Genomic DNA, 18,172 nt, shown 5'->3' with positions numbered 1-18,172 from the left:
TTTAAAAAATGGCCAATTCAAACAAAGCTACATGGTGACAAATCTAAGTGAAATAAAGAACTGTTAACTGTCAAAGATGCCTGGCTTAGACTGGCTGCAGCTTTCTCCCCATCTGTGAAAGAACAAATCATTGTTTTCAATATAATTAAAAAGTGCTCCGTCACAATGGGGTACAGTGCAAGCTCAGCTAGGCTCAGACATCTTGAACCTCCAAAATCTATTATCCCACAAAGGCCAACAGAATCCTATAGAACTGTCATGGTCAAATGGAGAGCTAGTTGAAATTGTTCTCATTTCACCCTAATGTATTTTTTATTATTATTATTTGCTTGGGCAAAAAAGGTAAGAGCCAGGTGTTAGCTGGATTCCGTGCCTTGTATTAATTGGAGGAAGAAAGAAACAACTGTTCCCTTTAGAAACTCTAGTGGCTAAGGAGTAGTGTCATTCTTCGGAGCACACACACCTATCCCTCTGTTAGGAGCTAACAATGTTATCTCTGCATAGTAAGTGTCATGGTAACTACTGCTATTGATTTTTCTTTTCCTATACTTTCTTCTTATATAAAATCAGATTCCCTAACAGAATGTCTAATCTGGATAACACAGACTGTGATTATAAGGGTTACCTTTAAAGGATCATGTGGCATGTTTTATGTTTATTTTATATATAGATAAATATTTGTTGGTTTTGTTTGTAGTATTTAATGCCTTTGGGGAACATGAAAAATACAAACCTAGATTCTGTTTCCATATAGCTGAGTTTGTCATGTGTCGTCAACCGCATCAGAAAAGTGGTTGCAAACAGCCAAGGATCAGCACCTACACAACTCTTTCCACAGAATGCTTTGCTGTTGGAAAATTCCCATGAGCGAGCGTGTCCACCTCCCAGGGCTAACAGCCCCTTTACTGCAATTAGGCAATTTTGATTGACTTGTAGTAACCTATCATTGTCACTAGAGGGAACTCTAACAGAACTGTAAAAGAGTACTATGTGTTCTTTAGTAATCTTAAAAAATAGTCTTATTATTGAACTTAATTTAACTAATATTAATTGATGCAGTTGTATGCAATAAACTACCAATGAAGTAATTTTATATTTTATGAGCTACTATTCTGCCCAACATAATTTGAAAATGTATGTGGGGTTTTCACAAATGCCTTACCTCATCACATTTTACTACTCTTTTTGTAAATCTATGTAGTCTTGAATTTTATTTTTCTCTCTGTTTATTCATTATTGTGTGTACTCAGCACTTCCAGGAAATACAGTAAAACCTCATTAATTTATACTCCTATTATTTGGAGTTAATGATAATATTGAAATGTACTGGGCAGAATATTTGTAATCCTTCATTCGATATGAGTGGAGATCGCCTGAGAAAAATTAAACAAATTATGAAAGGCCAAGTTTGGGAAGAAAACTGATTTCAAGTAATTTACTATACAATGATGGCACAACTAACATGAAATAATGTGCTAATTATGGATAATTCTTAACCACCCATTAACATCAGCCTAGCAAGACCTTTCCTTAAGATTTTTCCAGCTATTAATTTGTGTTTTTGAATGTAATTGAAAACAAAACTGCTTATAATTGTTTTTTCTTACAATTTAGACTTTTTCTTAATTCAGCCTGGTCTTCCCCCAGATTGCATCCAGTTTGGTGAGGTTTTACTGTAGTGACTCTTTCTGAATGCTACAATCAAGCAGGAAAGCATTATTTTTCTGTAGAAGAGTATGTGTCTTTAGTGTTCTCATGGCTGTTTGCTGAGGGCCGCAGACTTTGGGCATTGAAGGGTTGTGTATTGCTGTTTGATAGCAAAATATCACCACACAGTATTTCCAAACAGAAAAGATGGAATACCACAAAGGTAATTATTCAAAGGAGAAGCCCAAGGAGTAGAGAAAGAGCAACTGTTGATCTAGATCACTAAGTAGAAATTTGACATTTTATAGCATATGTTATCCAAGTAAAAGTTGGTGTATTTTTGTCTTATCTGAAAGGATTTCACCTATAACCAATCAGAGTGTCAGTCAATATAAAAGTAGGAAATGCAGTTTGAGGCATCGTTAAGCCTGAACATTTATACTTTCAATTAACCTCATTAATACATATGGCTTCCCTTTTAAGAACCCTCAGTGGTAGGAATCACAAAACAGGAAATTATGTTAATGAAACAGGAACAATAAAAAGATGTCCCCCAAACCCAAATGAATTTAAATAACGGAGATGAGACCATTAAGCGTTTTAACTTTCCATGGCAAACAGGCTACTTGATAAATGTTTGCAGGCAAAACTGAACAGAAAGTGAAAAGTGTTAGTTCAATGGGGGAAGGCGAGTTGTTACCTAGATTGACCGTCAGTTTCACACGTCCTGCGTCCAGCTCCAGGCGGAGGGTGTCTGCTGAGTCTCTGGAGGTGGTTGCCATGAGAATGCCATATGCGCGTTGGGACCGAAACCGTAAGGATACGTCCTCAGCCTCTGTGTGCATCACCAGCGGGAGCTGGATTTTCATGAACATACTCCCATCATAGCTCAGAACCGTTGCTTCTATAGATGGGAAATGAATATAAAAGCTCTTGGTCAGTTTAGTGCATTTATACTTTGAAAAGGAAAAGCATGACCTATTAAAGGTTTCCATATAGAACACAAGACACAAACTCAGCTCATCTTCTTCCAAAATGAGCAAATTTTTTTTTTTTTAAACTAGAAAGAGGAGTCACAGGAAAGAGAACTTCCTCTGTGAAGTATATGCTAAAGTCCAGAAGCAGAGGTGGCTGCACTTCCCTTTCTGTACCCAGAGCACTTTCTACGTATAGCATTCATCCTGTCAGATTATCCATGTTCATGTATGCATATCCCTTCTCAACAGCAGACATCGTCTTTTTTTGTATAGCCATAGCGTGAGCCTGGCTTGAAGCACCAGCAACTGTATATGCACGTTTATATATGGTCAGGCCACTGATCAGCTCCGTGAAATTAAACTTGGTTCTGCATCGTTCACCTGCAAAATGAGAGGGTGCTACTAGAGCATCTCTAAGGCCTTTGCTTACCCAAAAAGCCCATGATTCTAAAAAAGTTATTATCATCATCTTTTTCATAATTTCTGCCCTAATACAATCAAAAAAGAAACATTAAAAATATGACTTAAATATAGGATTCAGGCCAACACTTTTCCAGAGGTGATGTTCAAAAACAGAAGAAAACAGAAGAAAAAATGATATTACCAAACAACAGGTAATGCTTCTTCTGAGTCATTATGGTTAACAAGGTAATTCATTTTTACAAAGACACAAACTGTAACTTCATTTGAAAGTTCATTTGCAGATAAGGGGTAACTTAAAGCATTATCTGTAAGCACCACCACGGTGTTCCGAAAAAATTAAGCTAGCACCAAAAAGTCAATAACTATGTACCTGGGTAACATTGAGTAAGGATAGGGGTGGGACTGAGAAGCTTGTGTGGGTGTGTGCTACTAAAGGAAAATGGATTGCTTTAATGGGGAAGTTGCTTAATGCTGCATTAAACACATAGAGAAGCAAATAGCAAAACTGTTGATCTCAAACTGACTGTTTTAAGAAATAGCACCCCTTAATGTTAAACACCATATGGTTGCGGAACCCTGCAAAACAAGTATGAGTCATTTTGCTTTCCCATGGGTTCTGATAACACAGGATACCATTTAATAAAAGAAAACCTACCTGAAATTAAAATAAACCAGGAAATTCTCATTATCTTGCCTATTTACAGCAATTAACTTTACTGATGAAACCATGCTTATTATGAAGACTATATTCTGGAGTTGTGGTTTTGAAAGATTATCTTCCAAAAAGTCAGGAAAATCAAGTATTGCTTGTAACAGACTTTAATCATTAGTTATCTTCGTGGGACTGAATGCACATCCAGAACAGATAAGTGCCCAGGGCTCCAGAACTCTGCTCCAGGGCCCTTCTCTTTTCTCTCTACCTCTTAAGGGATCTTGGTCAACTCACGTGCTCACTCCCCCTAATACTTATTAACAGCCCTGACTTCTCTCCTGAGCCCCATCAAACATCCATCAGCCATTGCCTATGTGACATCTCCAATCTGAATAAGATACACACACCAAAAATGAACAAATTCAACATGTTCCTGCCCCAGTGTTCTCCATCTCAGTAAATGGCTTAACACCATTATTCAGACCTTAACCTTTCTGCGTTCTCTATTACCCTCTCTGCCACATCCAATCTATTGGCAAATCTGCAAGTCTTGCAGCCTCTGATTCCAATCCATTTCCTGAATCAATCAGTTCTTGCCGCTATAGTACCTTAGACTCTGCTCTCATGTCTCACCTAGACCACTATGATAGCTCCCTCAATGGTCTCCCTACTTCTACTCTTTCTCCCTATACACAGCAGCCAGGCTAAACTTTTAAATAAGTCGATCAGATTCAATAGCACTTCATTGATTCAACTGTGCACACCCAACCCCCCCACCTCCATCCTTCACCTCCCCACCCCTCGCCAATAGATTCCCACCACTGCAGTTAGAATAAAATCTGTATTCCTTTTATTAACCTATAAGGTTGTGTGTGATTTGGCCCCTGCCCATCTCTCTGGCCTCAGCTTTTAGCAGGTCCTCCCTTGTTTAGTAACCTCCAGTCACACTGATTTCATCTCTCATTCAAGTATCTGCACTTGTGGAACCTTCTGTCTTAAAAGGTCTCACCCCTAGATCTTTATATGGCTTGTTCCTTCAGCGTTCAGGTCTCTGGTCAAATGTTACTCCAGAGACGCCTCTTCAAATCCTGCTTCTAATTCCCCCTCTAGTTATTCTATATCTACTTACCATTTCTTTTTTTAAATTACCATTTCTGATTTGTTTGTATAGTATAATCTGTCTTTGCCTTTTAGTATGTGACAGTCATTACAGCAGAAGCTGAGCTCTGCTATTCATTGCTCTATCATCAGCCAAGTGCACCAAAAAGCGCCAGGCAAACAGTAGAGCCTTGATAAAATTGACTGAATTGACAATTGCACTTGATACTGAGGATATATGAAAGAGCATATTTCAATTTGAATACCATGCATACATAAATACTCACTAATGAGATTACTTAGTCTGTCTATTGTAAGTGAATCTAATTTTGGTAAGGTAGATGAACATCCCTTAAAGTCTACGTTGAAAGCCATAATTGTGCCACAAAAGACAGACTAGGAGAGGGGTCTGTTTACCAAGACAGGGGTCTCATGGCTAAGCACTGACCTAAGGACTGAGAAAATAAAATATGATGCCCTTAAAATATGGTGGTTCTACCTCATGTCACATGTCTACATCATATTTTTCCAATAAGGTTTCCCTAAAGAAAATCTAGTAGGAGTTGCTCAAAAAATAATTAAAACATGATTGTAAAGCTGTAGTGAATATTAGAAAAAAAATGCTTCTAGTATAATCTTAAAGAAATTCGACCTCTACCATTTCTCTTCCTAATTTATAGCCAATTATTGTCCATATCTATAAAGCAACAAATATTTGAATAAAAATTTAAAAGCCATTATCAATTGTTCAGTTACTTTGGTGTTATACAGAGAAAAGGGCGAAAATATTTTGTTTTCTCTTATTTATTTAATCTGTAAATCTAGTCTCTATTATTCAACAATCATTTTTTTAAATGATCTCATATTCTTCTATGAAATGTAGCTTAATTTGATTGAAAATTAAGTAGAGGGAACATCCTTTTAGAAATATAGATGACTGACAATGGATCATAAATATTGTATGAAATACAATCTAAAGTGAAAAAAAAATCAGTATCATTGGCCTTTAACATTCTCTGAAAAACTACAGGAATGAAATAACAGTAAAGTAATAAAACTCGAGTGCCTCTGAGTTAACATTTAATTAGACAAGAAATGGAAAATGCAAAGGTTGTAGTCTAGAGTTGCCAAATAAATGGTAAACAACATTCTGACATTTGAAGGTTATGCTCTTTGGCAGCATCCTTTAAACATTAGTAAACATCGCTTAGAACACAAAAGAGTTCTTTAAAAGGCTAATTCTAATACAGTACTTCCCAGCAGGAGAGAAAAAGTTTCAACTTCGTCCCCTCCATCTCCTTCCCCCTCGTCGTTAAGTTTGATAAATTTGCTTTTCTGTGTTATTCCTTCTTGTGGTTTAAAGTGTACACCTGTGCTCAGTTTTGCCGAAAGGCAGTCACATATTGTGGTCAGCGATGAAAATCAGACAGGGAGCCAAATTATATTGCTCTGACATCTGTCCCTCCATCTGCTGGAGTTTTAACAAACAAGTATAAAGTAGACCTCCAATGATACCATATACATACAGCCAAGAAGGATTTCTATATGACCAAGTCTCCACAGATTCTCAGTTTAAAAAAATAAAGCAGGAGGGAAGGTGCTGAATTCAATTTATATTCAATTGGACATGACTTCTATACTACTCTTCTTTATGGGATCAGTGCACATAAAACAAAATACTATTTTCTTATTTGCCTAAGTCAGCATACACTCTGATCTTTTTAATAAACTCTTCTGCTTACTTAATGAAGAATGAAGATTTTCTATGTGATTGCAACATCGTTCCCCATGCTGCAATGTCCAAGGACTTGAACATGCTTCTTTATAAATTAACATTTATTGCTCAATAATAGCAAAATAGAAACTTTATAAATGCCTTTTTCTTTTTTTTTTTAAATTTCAAGAGTTGTCAGTCAACTCTTATGTGATCAACAGCCTTATGTGATCAGAGTATATGTGAAGAAGAGCCACAGTCAAAGCCCTCTCTTTTGAATTGGAAACCCTGAGGTTGGACACGATCTTGTGTTGACTGAACTAGGGCAGAGCTGGGAACTGGACAGAAGCCAGATTCTGTGGTATTGAGCATGACAAGCATCCCACATAACCCTTGTTCTTGGGAGATGCCACATGTGAGCAAGAAAATTAATTCTGAAAAGCAAAGACTTCTCACAGTACACTGGGTAGTCCAGAAACAAAAACCTCACAAAAATGACTATTTTCTCTCCTCAGTACACAACCAACCTGTATTCAAAGAAATCTGCAGAAATTTCCAGCCACCTATCAGATAAAAATGCATGTTGAATCCCAGTGATGAAGTTTGCTACTAAATTCTCATTTGCAAAGTTGCACATGCTTGCCACCCCTCCTTCTAATTACTGCAATATATAAATAGTTTCTCTCCCTCATTCTGGTTTAGGAAGCTCTACAATTTCCATTCTTATTTCTGCCATATGTAGTAGCGGAACATTGCCACAGGGTGGTACACCATGCATATTTAACTGAAGGCCTTTGTAATTTGTGTGACAGTTCAGTTATACCCTTTTCTAGCTTCACTTAAGCAGGAGGCATCAGAATAAGTGACAGCTCTCTGAGTGATTAAAATGAAAACACCCTGCCGATGCAGGGGACATGGGTTCGTGCCCTGGTCCGGGAAGATCCCACATGCCGCGGGGCGGCTGGGCCCGTGAGCCATGGCTGCTGGGCCTGCGCGTCCAGAGCCTGTGCTCCACAACGGGAGAGGCCACAGCAGTGAGAGGCCCGCGTACTCCCAAAAAAAAAAAGAAAAAAAAAAGTGAAAACACAATCTTAAATCACACAGGTCTGCTAATCTCACATTATACCTAACTGTAATATATCTCGCAAGCTTTGTCACTTTGTTGTTGTTGCCTCCTAAAAACTATACAATACAAACAAACTGAAATTAGAACGGAAAATGTGCAGAGAATATATACCTTACAAACAAAACTATGCAGAAATAATTAACCTCTAATGACTATTCACAGGAATTTCAATTAAGTACTAGGAGAATGAATGAATCTAGGCAATTAAAATATTTATCTATCTATGGACCTATCTCATTGTACAACCCAGAACAGTGATAGTATTTTGGTAGGTAATTTAAGATCATTATTAGATTATTAGGTCATTATTATTGATTTTTATATTGATTAAGCTGATGAACCTCCTTATTGAGATAAAGAATCAAAATCACATTTCAACTTTAGATTCTGGAAAAGAAATACTTCTCTAGTAAGTGTCAGCTTAAGTAAATTAAACTATTTCAGGAATGCAGGGTCAAAAAGACTGTGTATGGCTTAAAAAATAAATGGCAGGGCTTCCCTGGTGGCGCAGTGGTTGAGAATCTGCCTGCTAATGCAGGGGACGCGGGTTCAAGCCCTGGTCTGGGAGGATCCCACATGCCGCGGAGCAACTAGGCCCGTGAGCCACAACTACTGAGCCTGTGAATCTGGAGCCTGTGCTCCACAACAAGAGAGGCCGCGATAGTGAGAGGCCCGAGCACCGCGATGAAGAGTGGCTCCCGCTTGCCACAACTAGAGAAAGCCCTCACACAGAAACGAAGACCCAACACAGCAAAAATAAATAAAAATAAAATTAATAAACTCCTACCCCCAACATCTTCTTTAAAAAAATAAAAAAAGTAAATGGCAGGTACTTTTAGGCTAAATGTCTAAGACAGCAATGTTATCTGGAGCATGGGAGGACATGCAACAACTCGTCAATATTTTTTCATATTGATTTTTTGTTCCATTGTTGAAAATGAGTGACAACGGGTATAGTGACTAAAGCATTTATCTGCAACTCTTGGGTCGATGAAAGAACATACTTAGACATATGTGTTCTGCTATTTCTTCCTTTTGTCTGGTCTGCAAATGAGCGGTGACAGATATCACACTTTACTCTTCCTTTAACCCTCTTCTCCTTCTAATGGGAGAAGCAAAAAAAAAAAAAAAAGTAGCTTTGCCTCCTGCAAGAGAAGGAAAAAGAGGCACCCGTTCAGAGCTTCCACAGACATGCTAAGCCTTAATATCAAATTGGTAAAGGAACCTCTACCAATTGCGTCAGTTGGGTCTTAGGCAAAGGTAAGTGCCTTTGAAATTAGGGTGCACTTCTGAAAACGCTCGTATAACTTAGATGGTTTAAAGTCACCTTACTCTTCAAATTTCAAACTTGAGAAGGTCCACTAAAGTGAAATGACAGGCTCAGGCGATAGTGTCAGGGAAGCTGCAACTCACAGCTTAGCTTGCTTCGAACGCTATTTTTGACATAGATTTTAGCACTAGATGCCAAAAGGATGTCTAATTCATTCCTTTTTTTACTTTCTAGTGTCTTGAAATTAAAAACTGGGCAAGAGAGACAGTGATTGTCTTTGATATGTCTTAGGCCCATACCCTAGAGGATCCAAAAGACCCAACTCTTTATTTATCCCTGCAATACGCTTAAAAAGCTGTGTCGTCCCAGAATCAGGCCCTGTGAAAATCATTAAGGACTCATCAGTAACACACGTCAGGTGTGGCTGCACAGCTTGCGGAGAGTTTACTTCCGCAGAGCATACGTTATGTTTCAATGGTCATTTAAAGTTTGAGGTCCACGCTGAATACGCTTTTCAGCTCAGGGGAGTCAGCAGCTTGGATTTTGGAACCTTACCTCTCTCGCAGGACCTGCCAAGATAGCCTGTTCCGGAACAATCGCAGACATATCTGTTCCACCCATCCCTGCACATGCCGCTGTTTTTGCAAGGGTTGCTAAGGCACGGTTTTGCCGTTTCCCTGGAGCAGGACGGCTTCACTCCAGCAGTACTTTGAACTTCAGCCATTTGCCGGATATCTTTGCTCTGGCCGTCAATGAACAAATCTCTTATGCAGCCCACGTAGCCATAGTTGAGCAGCGCAGTCCACACCTCGGTGGGGAAGATGAGGCCGGCCTTATTTTCTGGCAAGCCCCCCAGGTACAACTCGTCATCCAGGTCCAGAATCTCACTCTCGCCAGGAGCAGTGTAGGGCGTGCGCAGAGTGTTGACAGAAATGGTACCTGTTGCAAAGACAAGAGAGCACACAGGTCTTTACAGCGTGCAACCTGTTCTGAATATCACACTTTCTCTCCTCCATCTGCCTGAGGGTGAACTTGAGGGCAGACATTTCTTATTTTTCTTTCTATTCCTGGTGTACTTCCTAGGGAAATGAACAGAAATATGTGGAATTAAATAACTTTAAGAATAAGGCAAACTGTCATTTAAATGGTTCTATTTCACTTTGGGAATGAAAACCAAAGTATACAGACAAGAAAGAGTGTTTGTCAGCCTCTAAGAGTTCAGGGGAAAAAGGAAGGAAGGAAGGAAGGAAGGAAGGGAGGGAGGGAGGGAGGGAGGGAGGGAGGGAGGAAGGAAGGAAGGAAGGAAGGAAGGAAGGAAGGAAGGAAGGAAGGAAGGAAGAAGGGAAAAGGAGGGAGGGACGGAGTAAGGGAGGGAAGAGAAAATGGCATTCTTACCACTCTAACATTTCAGCCAAGATGGAAAGAAAGGAAGGGTGGAAGGGGAGGGAGGGGAGGGTGGGAGGGGAGGGAGGGGTGGGAGACAGGAGGGAGAAGGAGAGGGAGAGGGAAAGAGAAAGAAAGAAGGAGAAATTGGCATGCTACATCACTCTCTGGAATAAAGTCAGACTCTCTTTGGTTAGTGTTCATTTTCAAAGCAGGTATGCATCTGCAAACCAATGAAAGGTTGTGTTGTGCCCCCATCCTTAACTGGCTTCATTGTTTTTATTGTACACAACACATTGACAGATTATCTAGGTCAAAACCTGACTTCATCACACTCAGCTGTACAAATCTATTGCTTAGCCTCTATGGTCTCAGTTTACTCATTCATAATATGGGCACAGCAATATGACCTACCTCATATGAGTGTTAAATAAAATAATACAGTAAAGTGTCTGGTTTGTAGTAAGCACTACATAAATGCTGTCTATCATGATTCATCACAAGAACCAAGTCAAATTGGGTGTTTACTATTTTTTTTAAAAAAACAAACTAGTTACTTACTAGTTACTTACTTATCTAAAAAAACAAACTAATTACTTACTTATTGACAAGTTGTTTTTTCTTCCTCACTCCAATGTGAGGGGAAAATAACTCTATTAGTTTATAAACACATGGAAATCCTAGCCTTAAGCATAGGATGAAGAGGTAGACATTCACATGGGATTATTTGAGGATCACAGAAAAAATTATATATTTATGGAATCCATTAAAAGAAGAAAAAAGAAAGACAGCAGGCATTTTCCTGATCAAAACTTTCATCCTGTACCACCAGATTACTCAAAATTCCACTAATATTCTACCTTCAGAAAGATCTTGGTAAAAATGCAAATATGATACCCGAAAAGGACACCACACTGACCCATTTCCAGATTACCCCAGATTTCTTTCTCAGGTCTAGACCATAAAGCGGACTAGGGACGTAGAGTCTAACAAGAGAAAGTGGATTAGAAGCCTCAGGGATTTAGAGTGCAGACAACATGGGAGAGGCCTGAAGACAGAAGATGGGGTACAGAGGTAGAGACAGAAAGGGAAGGGAAAGGGTAGTGTGTGTAGAGGGTGGATAGGAAGATGCATTTTAGTTCTTTCGCCAACTAGCGAAGGCCCACTCCAAATGGAACTATGGCCTGTGGTGAACGTGAAACGTGCATCTAAGCACACAGGTTTGCCAGGCCCTGCATTGTTCCCGGGAGACTCCCAAATCCCAGCAGAGGGGTGCTCCTCGATATGGGCAGTGTAATGGGATCTGTCTTTGTGAGGGAGAAGGTCATGGAAGCCGCTGAAGGAGACCATGTGCCGGCCAAGTCATTAAGAAGACATTTGTCTCTCTAGACTTCCACAGAAAGAAATGGAAAAAGCTCCTAGGGGAGAAACACTCAAAGGCATTGCTCTTTTGGCCTTCCAAAGAGGCGGGTATAATAAGGATTTTGGAAGGAGGCAGCAAAAGGGGAAAATGACAAAGTGCTTGTTTTTACTGTTCACATTTGTGCAAGTGTCTAGAAGAAAATTCATTTAGGAACATACAGGAACCGGAAAATCCCACTTAGAAAAATATTTTAAAAATCATTTAGGGGAAATTAAATATATAATTTTGAGAGAGAATGGTGACACTTTTCTAAATAGAATTTCATTACACGCATTTTTAACTGTTCAAAATGCCCTAAGAAGTGAGTTGAGATGATCCCTAACCTCTGCAGCAGCTAATGTAAGTTAGAAAATGATGAGAAAGAGTTAAGTGTTAATGACAAAAGGTAAGGTGGACATTAAAAAAAAAAAAATGTGGAAAGCAAAGTGTTGTATGCAATGAACACAGTGGCTTTTAGGTTTTTAAGAAAAAAGAGAGAGAGATGCCAGCTCCTGTTTTCCAATTAGTTCAAGAAGACTTCCTAGAAATGAATACGTCATATTCTGAGACAACAGCTAGGAGACACAGAGCAAGTGAACAATGACAAAGTTTTACAAGAGTGGGGATATATCTTTAAAATATGCAATTTTTCCCATATGCCTTTTTATTCATGGAACAAGCTTGATTTAGCTCAGGGAGGGGAAAACACTTGGAAAAACTGTCTTGTCCTTTTTTGTGGTGTTATAATTCTGACACTAAGGATACTTGGAGGATTCCTGAGACGAGGGCATCCGGTGGCTTGCATAACACTCAACTCTGTGTCCTCTGCATAGTTTGCAGAGCTCGGTACACTCTGGAGTTTCCATATTCAGTGTGCCTATACTCTCGGGGCAAATCTGCTGCCCAGTGTTTCAGATACTCATCTATTAAGAGTTTGTCTGACAGAATGGGGTGACTAGGTCTTGTAGTTTTTATTTATGGTGCGTTAGTGCCTGCTCTGAACCAAGTATCTAAGTTCAGATATGTCTCTATGAATGTGCTCGTTGTGGCCAGGGTAAGATATTCACTATAACTTTGTGATTAGATTAGAGCTTTCTGATCACAACACCTGAAGTTAATCCACAGGTTTCATGTGGTTTACATGTAGCCCAGTGCACACACATACATACACACGCACATGCACACACATACACATACACACACACACTGAAATAACCGTTTAACAGGAAAGTATTTAACTCTATTACCTCTGAGGCACTCAAATAATGTTTTCTTATTAGATAAGTTTAGTAATACAAATGCTAGACATGACCCACCAACCTGATTTCAGAACCAACTAGCAGGCTGTAACCTATAGTTCAAAAAACACTGGAGGGTACTATCATAAAGGATAAGGTTGTTTTTCTCATAGCTCCTTTTCATCCCTTTGAGAGACGGTTTTAAAGTTCTCATGGGAAGAAGAAGCCACGAAGGGTGGGAGAGGAAGCAAAAGAAATATAATCCTAACTTCAACTTCAAGAGGAATTAGCTCATTAATTTGGCCCCAGATTCAAGGTATGGAGTCTCAACGAGCAAATGCATGTATTAGATATTATTGACTGTAATATTCTGCAAACAAACATAATAGAATGGAACAACCATGACCAAAAATCAGCTACACGTATGCTCTAGATGCTTTGCCAATTCACTTATATGTTAGAAAATCTTTATAAAAGGGATGGCAAAAAAGGGAAAGGGCAGAACTTGAGTGGGAACAGAAATGATTATTTTTATATTTTGAAGATTCAAAGAGTAAAACTTTATTTGAAATAATAATTATATTTTATTACTTAGTCAAACTCAAATAGAGATTGATATTTTAGCCTACACATGTGCAAATATCCTGAAATACTAATATTTCTGGTAAGGGATTTGAATCCCTAATTCCTTAATGATTTTATTCTTGACATGAAATCAAAGGACATTTTCACCTAAGCAAAGGACTCATCATAGAATCACTGAATCCATTTAAATCAATTTAACACTTACATAGGACACTGAAATTTCAATATTAAGGTTCTCAAGTGCCTATTTCATTATAATCGAGTTATAAAGGCAGTGGTTATCAAGAAAACATGAAATGACTATTTAAACCTTATTCATTGATCATTAAAGACAAGTAGTTGCCACAGCTGTATATATCAATAGAAAATAAGCATTTTCCAAAGTTTGGGGTATGACTACATGTAAATAAATATTTAAGAGAAAACAAAAATCTGAGTATATTATTGGTTTATCCCTCTATCTTTTTTCCAGGAACTGCAAATATTGATGTGTTCTCTTTGGCATAGCTTGATTATTTCACACATTTTACCTTCTTCCACTATCATTATACGTGAAGTTTCTGGCAAATTAAACAACTATTTTATGTAAAACATTGCTATATCTGAGCTATTATAACTTGTAGATGGTAGTCATATTTGGGAACTTACTTGGATCAGTGTTTCATGCTTCAGTATTGAAGACTCTGAAGCACCCTGCTGTGCTATTTTGCTTTTAAAGAAATGAAATTTCAGCTAAAAATAAATATATTTGTGTACATAGGACTTTTATCATCTTAATGTAGAAATCACATTAACGTAACATTTAAACCTAGTTGTTTTCATGGCATGTGCAAGGTAAAACAAAAGTGATAAATAGATAAGGTAATATTTATTTAAGCATATTCATAAGCATTAATAATATAAATTCACATTTTATGTAAAAGTATACATAAAACGGGGAAAACTGTTGAAAACAGCTCTTAGTTATAAAAATAGAAATCAGCTTCATGATTTGATCTGGTATTTATAAATTGTTAGCCTCTACCCTTTTTCTCCTCCAGTTTTTCTTGGCTATTCCATTTCCAGAAGATTAGTTTATGGAGTGGAAAGAAACGTGAAGCAAAAGGTGAGATTTAAAATAAGTTAATTTGGTTTCAAGTTTTAAATTACTGCAAAAGTTTAAGTGATTGGGAAATGAGGGGGTAGAAGATAGTGTGCTGTAATAGGAAATGATTTTGCCTGGTCAAAGGAAACCAATTTTCATGTTCTAGCTTTGCAACTAACTAGCTGAGGAGCTTAGCCAGATAATAGATTCATTAGGCCTCAATGTGGCTCTTATGCAAAATAAAGGACTTGACTGGATGGTCACTAAAGTTCTTCAGTGAGTAAAAATTTTTGAAATTACTGCTTAAAATAATTTTAGTTAAATATAAATTGTATCTATCTACAATTCTGCTTCACCTCTCATTGCAGAAGAGAATAAGATTCCACAAACTTATAAATTTACTTGTCAAATTTAGTATTCTATTAACAAATCCAAACTCAGTAAAAAGGCATAATATAAGTGATAAAGGCAGAATGAAGCACTGATTGCAGGGTATGATGCAAAATGCAAAATACGTAAGTCCCAAAAATAGATAGTAAAAAAAAAGACAAAATATTAATAATGGGAGTTTTGGAGTAGTGAGATTATGAATGGATAGTTTTCTTCCTTCCTTCCTTTCTTTTTCTTTACTCTTTCTTTCTTTTTAGTTTTCTCGGTCTTTTTAAAAACAATTTCATGTACTCGGTTTATAACATGGACTGAATAAACTTTGCTTGAAAACAAAACAAAAAACAATCTTAATATTCTGTTTTCTGCTTATTACTATGTGTTTCTTGCTTACTTGGATTACTGTGAGCTGGGAATTTCAGAAATTAAACAGATATATGACAAAATAAATCTTGGAGCAAAATTTAAAAGTTTGATATTATTTAATAAAGGCCAAGAGAGAGGAGAAAAGGGTAACTCATATACTGCAGATAAGAGTGTAGACTGAAACAGTCTGTTAGTAAAATAACCTGTCATTATCTTTAAAATTAAAAATGCAATTAATCCAGCAATTCCAATTCCCAGAATCTATCCTACAGAAACTCTGACCAATGTGCATAAAGATGTAATATGAAGACGTTCATTATAAATTAGCTTAGAACAGTGAAATTTTTTCAAAAGTAAAAAGTTAAATGTCCGTCAATAGAGGAATGATTAAGTTAATATTGATATATTCAAACTAGGGATATCTGATGTCACTACAAAGAATGGCATAGAAAAAGTTCTCAGTATTTTTTTAAGTCACCCAATAATTGGTGAAGAGTGATCTTGTTTATGTAAAAAAGAAGGTCTACATTTATTTTATATGTGTAATTATATTTACAGATATGCTGGTGCATAGGAAAATATCTGGGAATTTTTCAACACCAAATTATTTTACCTACGGAGGTGGGAGTGAATTGGTTAGGGAAGTGTGTGGCAAAGGAAAACTTTTCACTTGTGTACTTTTTGAACTGCCTGAACATTTTCACCAACAGCACGTTATTTATACGTCACAGACCCGCCATGAATTAAGCACAGGCACATGTACAAACACACATACTCGTGGCAATACATGTATACCTATGAGTTTTAAAAATGATCATAGACAATGCTGGGAAGTTGTAAATATCAATCAAGTGATGTGTTTTGCAGCAGTTAAACTACTATTTTGCAGAAATTCCCCAGATTTCCACACCGCACTCCGCAGTACCTGCCACTGCGGCTGGTGTGGTCAGCTAAATGCCTATTTCTTGAGGATGCACCTGACACCCTAGTCCAGGGTCTGCCCCTTGGCTGGGTGGGCCTGGAAAGGAGATTTAGTGAATTTAGAGAGAGAGGTTCCACCTCTCAGAGTTTGATATTTACCAAGCCCATAAGACCAATGTATAAAATAAGAAGGCCAAGTTATTAATTCTCCATGAGAAATTAACTGTCACAGGATATGGAATGTTTCTTTAGGGAGGTCAATTTATAATCCAAATGTGTATTTATTCATTTATGATGGGAGCTTTAATAATATTAGCCTAGGATGTTCTGACACCCCCGCCCCCATCTCAATTAAGATGACCTGCCTCTATCTCTGTAGCGGGGGTGAAGTAGTCAAGTTCCTTGGGCAGTGCTTAGATGGGTACTGCCAATGTTTGTCTCTGTGACTTTCTTTTCCACAGACACTGTATATGGCAATACATTTGAGTCCTACAACCCTGCGAGCCTGGTTAAGGTGCCTGTGCAAAGCTCTGCTCTGATTCTTAGATGCTCTTTTCACAACTCACAGAGGATAATTTTTGTTACTTGGGTACTTCTGAGTAAAAAAGAGTTTATGACATCATATTAACCAAATAGTCTGAAAAAGTAAGTTTGTACTTCAATTGTGACTATATAAAATATACTTACATGTTAAAAAAGTAGAGGAAAATATGTAAAACTGAAAATGTTTTAAACGGGAGGGAAAGGCAACAGATGACTATCTTCTTTTAAAACACATTCAGAATAAATAAATAAATATAAGGATCAATTTAATAAAATGTAAAATAACTTTATGCAAAATTGACTCCATCTAGTCATTAGCATAGTCAAATAATTGATAAATTATTGATAAGGTACTTTAGTCTTACCGTGGATGGGTAATGGTTTATGGACATGGGTACAAAATAAAGCATTATACATTTACTTAATGTTATTTCAAATGTCTGCAACAGGCCACTCGGTAGAAGCATGGGAGGAATGTTTATAATCAGAGGGCCAATTCAAATCAAGGCCTAAATGGAAAAATCGTCTAATGGTCATTCAAGTAGAAATGCTAAGAGTGGAGATTCATGAATGGTATACACAGAAATCAGTGCTGGTAATAGACAGCTAGAAAGTGCTGTTCACATCAAACAGTGATTACTATAAACCTCTAATTATGTACTTGGGAGAGAGCCTTTTGCTTTTCCCTCTGTAATTTCTAGTTCTTAAACTGGAACTCTAGGACTTCAATTCAAATCTCAATGGCTTCTTAGCTGTTAAAAGTGGGCTTACCCATGAATAACTGCTGATACAATCTGCTATACCCTGCTGTACACAAGTAGAATTTGACAAGAATAATGAGTTTTCTCTGATTTCAATGTGTAATGATGGTTTGCAAAAAAAAAAAAAAAAAAAAAATGACTGGTAGTTTGCTGTAAAAGTACTTGAGAGGATACCCTTGACTCAGCCAAATAGCTTAACACAAATTTAAACAATATCCATGCCCCAAGAAAACAGTCATTAACCTCCTCCTAATTTTAGCACAATTCATGCTTTAGTTAAATACCTGCGAAGCTGTCTTGTGTTGAGTTTGGGAGCAAAAGAGAGGCAAAGGGGAACCCTGGAAAGGGAGGAGGGGTTGGTAAGAAAATGTTCAGCTGCACGTCCTGCAAAGTTTGCAGAGTCATGAGCCCCGTCAATCATATTTATTAACTCAGTGACTTAGGGGTTTGGCTCTGTTAAGTAGCTATACCATCTACGGAGCATATCCACTTTTTGTGGCACTCAAACCATACACTCTGATCCACAAAATCAGGCTGGCACTTGGTATGGTTCCTCCTTTGCCAATTTAGCGCAGGATCTGAAAATGCCACTTGT

General features: G+C 37.7%; 1 protein-coding gene across 22 annotated transcripts in view; it reads right to left on the bottom strand.

Annotated features, from left to right (window-relative positions):
- NRXN1 (neurexin 1) overlaps positions 1-18,172 on the bottom strand; it is a 1,122,745-nt gene that overhangs the window by 603,050 nt on the left and 501,523 nt on the right. For all 22 annotated transcript variants that reach the window (XM_060309978.1, XM_060309980.1, XM_060309991.1 and 19 more), the window contains 2 exons: positions 9,463-9,846; positions 2,348-2,551 (listed from right to left, as the gene is read on the bottom strand). In XM_060309978.1, coding sequence (XP_060165961.1) covers positions 2,348-2,551; positions 9,463-9,846 — 588 coding nt within the window. The remainder of the gene's footprint in view (positions 1-2,347; positions 2,552-9,462; positions 9,847-18,172) is intronic.

Source organism: Globicephala melas, chromosome 12 (genome assembly GCF_963455315.2).
Source record: "Globicephala melas chromosome 12, mGloMel1.2, whole genome shotgun sequence".
In the NCBI taxonomy this organism is placed as follows: Eukaryota; Metazoa; Chordata; class Mammalia; order Artiodactyla; family Delphinidae; genus Globicephala; species Globicephala melas.
This window is presented reverse-complemented; position numbering and strand designations above follow the sequence as displayed.